The sequence below is a fragment of the Cynara cardunculus genome (assembly GCF_001531365.2).
Source record: "Cynara cardunculus var. scolymus isolate 2C chromosome LG 12, CcrdV1, whole genome shotgun sequence".
NCBI classification, from domain to species: domain Eukaryota; kingdom Viridiplantae; phylum Streptophyta; class Magnoliopsida; order Asterales; family Asteraceae; genus Cynara; species Cynara cardunculus.
The window spans coordinates 22,704,331-22,708,941 of record NC_037539.1 but is presented as its reverse complement, the minus strand read 5'-3'; the positions used below and the strand labels follow the sequence as shown (position 1 = coordinate 22,708,941).

Genomic DNA, 4,611 nt, shown 5'->3' with positions numbered 1-4,611 from the left:
AATTTTTCATTGAAAAAATATACATAGATATCTTTCAATGTATCATTAATATGCGCATAACCACTCTACAACTTCTTATTGCATCACCAAAAAAAATTCTTGATAAATACATTTACAATAATKAAACAAATSAAGAAAGCATTAATAAAACAAAACAAAATAAAATTGACTTTATTTGGCCTATGACTATAAAAAGGGCTTTTGATAATCTTATAAATAGTAAAGAGAATTCCATATTTTTTTGACTTATCTTACTTGTCACAAAACTATATAGTTTTTAAATTATCACAAAGCCAAATTATTAACTTTAATAAGTTAGCTTTTTAGAACTAGAAGATTTTATTGTGTATCCATCCTTAACATATTTGGTTTCAGGATCTTATTAAGAAATACTTTATCTTTACCATTACAATATTCTTTTAGCACCAAAACATTTTTCACATTAAAAACTAACACTCTTTTCTTCATAGTAAACCTCAAAAACTTCACAAAAAGTGTATATTATTTTAGTTTATAATTACGATATATAGCACCAAAAAGTCTAGATAAATTTTCAAGCTTCTTAAGAAAGGCGAAATGCTCCCCACGTTACGACCCAACTCTTACATTAAAACTGATTTTCCTACGTATTTTAGTGAGGTTGAGGTAGCTTCCAATTTTCCCATGCAACTTCCAGGAAACATCCTTATGGCCAGAATTTCATTAACAAAGTGCCAAACACAATACCAACAATGGATCACGATCTGTAACTTCGTTGTCATCTCCCCTGCCTTCTTTCCTCGAAGGCATACATTTCTTTAGGGTTTAATTACCTATATAAACGCATACCCATCCTATTATCTGTCCCGTGATCAACTTCAATTCCATAGAAAATCTACGGTAATCCGAGGAAAATTAATTCATGGGTTTGAATAATATCCTTGTTGTCGAGTTCAAAGATCTTTTTCCATCAATGATTGAAAAATTGGGTGCGGAAGGATTTATGAACGAGTTGTACAAAGGGTTTGAATCTTTGGAGGACAGAGACACGAAAGGATTCATAACGTTTGAGAGCTTGAAGAGGAATGCATCGTGGATAGGGTTGGAGAAGATGAACGACGATGAATTGAGATGTATATTGAGAGAAGGAGATGTTGATGGAGATGGTAAATTGAGTGAGATGGAGTTTTGTGTTCTTATGTTTAGATTGAGCCCTGGGTTGATGGATGGTTCACACAGATGGTTAGAATCTACTATTCTGATGGAATTTATGTAATTTGGCTCTTACTTGTTTATATATTCTATAACATATATGGTGTAGTTGAATATGGTCAACCTTTATCATAATGTGTATGTTCCGCTTACCATTATCCTACAAATAAGATGAGGGAATTTAGAAAGATCTGTTGAAATTTTTGAAAATACAGATGTTAAGCATTTGTTTACCATATTGCTCTTTGGTGCAAGTTTGTGAGATTAGATAAGTAAACGCGCTTGGCAGTTTTGATAGGATATATAAAGAACTAGTCCTTTTTTGCTAGCAAGAAATTAGAACTTATTAGGATATAGTTTCTCAATATGCAACAAACATGAATCGTGTTAAATATGCACTTGCTTAGTATTAGAGTTGTTCATGGGAGGACGACCCGTTAGACCCGTCCCACCCGACCCGTTAGAGATACGGGTTTGGATAACCATTATCAAAAAATGGATGGGCTCGGGTTTGTTTCTTAAAATTAACGGCCGGACATGGGTAATATAAAAATAAATATGGACAGGCCTATCCAGCTCATTTATATTTTAAAATTAACATTTTTTTTACTATTAATTAAAACTATACTAGTATAATTTAAAATTAAATTATTATAGTTATAGGAGGGACTTTTTGGTTATTCTTGATAACCAAAAGGCTAAGCTAGTAAGCTTCATCATTACTTACCGGCACATTTAATAATTATTCTTTTATTTTATTATTTTTTTAATTGATTCTAAGTTGCTAACAAAGAACATAACTCACGTCTCTCAATTTTCAGTACTACATACTTTTCTTTTCTCCTTTACTCGTTCTCTCTCTCTCTCTCTCTCTCTCTCTCTCTCTCTCTCATCTTCAACATACAAGAATCCTATGAAGAGTTACACTTTTTAGGCCCGTTAGCCTATGGGCAAGTCCGGCCCGTTTATAAGGCGGGCAATGGCAAGTTGTCAAGTCCGAAAAAAGGGTTTGGTTTTATAATATTAGGCCCATTAGACAAAAAACAAGTTAAGCCCGGCCCAGCCTAGGCCTGCAAATGATCACCTCTACTTAGTATATGTAACTTATTTTGGTTTAAATCTTGAGGCATCACATTTGATGTAGAGTGTTTGGGGAATAGTTCTCATTGATGACGACTAAATTATGAAAGAAAAACCCTGAAAGTATATAAATAGTCCGGCTAAAAGCCATGGACGGACCCATAGAAGGTCATACGGTGGCACGTGCCACCGTATTATCTCTCTTCCTAAAGGCTAAAAAGTTTACATTTATAAAAGGTGGAACCATATCGTTTTAAAAGGTATCATCGTATGATATTTAAAAGTTCAAGAAGGTGCAACCATACAACGTAATCAACCAAAAAATCAAAAAGAACTCTTGAAATAAGCCAAAAAACCCAAAAAAAAAAATACTCTTGAAATCAACCAAAAAGAACTGATAAAGTCCCTCGAAATACAAAAAAAAAAAAAAACTAAAAAAATACCTCGAAATCAAGCCAAAAAAAATTAAAAATCCCTCGAAACAGTGAAATTAGGCTAAAAATACATTGAACGATATTGAACGTTAGTAAAAACATGAAGACACATCGATAAAAACCATGCTTTTGGTAATTATATTTTGTCTATATTATATGGTGTCATCATATAAAAAAATTCATGGGTCCGTCCTGCTAAATGCCCAAAAGCCTAAATAAGATGGCATGCCATACACCGTTCAAGTCTGTGAAGAAAAATCTTTCATCGTTATAAAAGCTAGTGGATGTTTGGTTCGGTTCGTGTGAGAAATGAAAACTTCGTGAGGAAAGCACTTTGTTTGTGAATGTTCACATAAGTTAACATGTTAACATACTTACCATTTCAAGTTATGGTATGTCAATGTATGTTCATTTATTTGGACTTATGTTAACATTTTATTATAACATTCTATGCTTGTTACAAAATGTTATTTCTAATAGAAGGTGTGGTACTAACCTAATGTAGATAATATGGCTTTTTATTGTTTTATGTCTGCCTTATGGATATATTGAGTGGGCAGTGGTCATTTTTTATATGTTGCTGCATCCTTGCTTCTGGACCTGTTGTTTCTTTTTATCATGTCTTTATTTTAAAATGGGAGATATTGAGGTGGAAAATCTATCTTGAGGAGGCTATTCTCAGTTGGTTTCAATTACGTATGTTTTATGGTGTTATATGGTTAATTTATGTGATTGTTGTCCATTTTAGAACTTCGAATTTTCTTAATGCAATGGCCTAAAGGGAAAAAAAACGCATCACAATGATAACAACAATGCGGAATACACCTTCGTTATACAAAACTTTCCCTACTTATATGAACATATGAGGATGGATGCAAACAAATAGCTATACTAAATGCAATAATAATCAACCCTCCAAATCAGAAATAAGCAACAAAGATAGCACACATGTAACACACAAATTTTAGCGTGGAAACCTCTCAAGGCGAGAGTAAAACTATGGGATCCTTAGACCGCTTAAAGTCTACTACCACCAATGAGCAATACAAAAGTCATTTCTAGATAAACCTAAAGGCAAACAACAATTATTATGCTTTTGGAAACAGTCATCAAGAAGTATGGAATCAAAAAAAAAGGGAAAAAAGGAAGAAACATCACCTAGAAAACAACATTCAGTTGAACTAAAAGAACCACTTCTGGATCGCCAAAATCGATCTCCATTGTTCATAATATAGACAAAGATTTCGTGAAGCTACTATCCAAAAATCACGACGATCCAACGGTTCAAACTCTGGAAATTGACAAAAAGGTGTGGCTGCGCTTGCATGAAAAGTGTAGTCGAACTTTTCTATTCTCTCTAACTTATGTAAACTTTTTCTTCTCATACAAAAACCCTAGGATAAAAGACTATATATATAGCTTGGATCAGACCACTATTGTGGGCCATTTATCTTTTTCTTATGGGCTAGAAATAAATAAATAAAAGCCAACAAATCTCCCCATTTCTGCCTATGAGGAAGAGTTCGCTATCCCGGCGATTGAGCAACATACCTTGAGCTTTTTTTCCCTTGCTAAGACCTTTGTCAAATTATCAGAACCATTATCATCAATACGAATATTATCAAGTTCAAGCAATCCATCTTCAAGAGCTTCTTGAATCCAATGATACTTCATCTTGATATGTTTTGTTCTTCCATGAAAGGTTGTTGTTCTCCCAGATGATTAGAAGAAACAATGAAATAAAATTAACACAATGGAAATAGCAAATCAGTCGGCTTGTCTATTGATTCAAACGTGGAATACAAAATACAATGTTTTCTCTTTGGCGGCTGCTAGAGGTGGCCAAAATTCGGTCCCGGGCCGGGCCTTAACCGGTCCCTACCGGGCCTAATCGCGACAAAAACCG

The 4,611-nt window shown here is 33.8% G+C and overlaps 1 protein-coding gene across 1 annotated transcript; it reads left to right on the top strand.

Annotated features, from left to right (window-relative positions):
• The first annotated feature begins 901 nt into the window (after positions 1–901).
• On the top strand, positions 902–1,255 carry LOC112523770 (calcium-binding protein PBP1-like). Its single transcript, XM_025133451.1, has one exon. The coding sequence runs from the start codon at positions 902–904 to the stop codon at positions 1,253–1,255; it is 354 nt and encodes a 117-aa protein (XP_024989219.1).
• Positions 1,256–4,611: the final 3,356 nt, after the last annotated feature.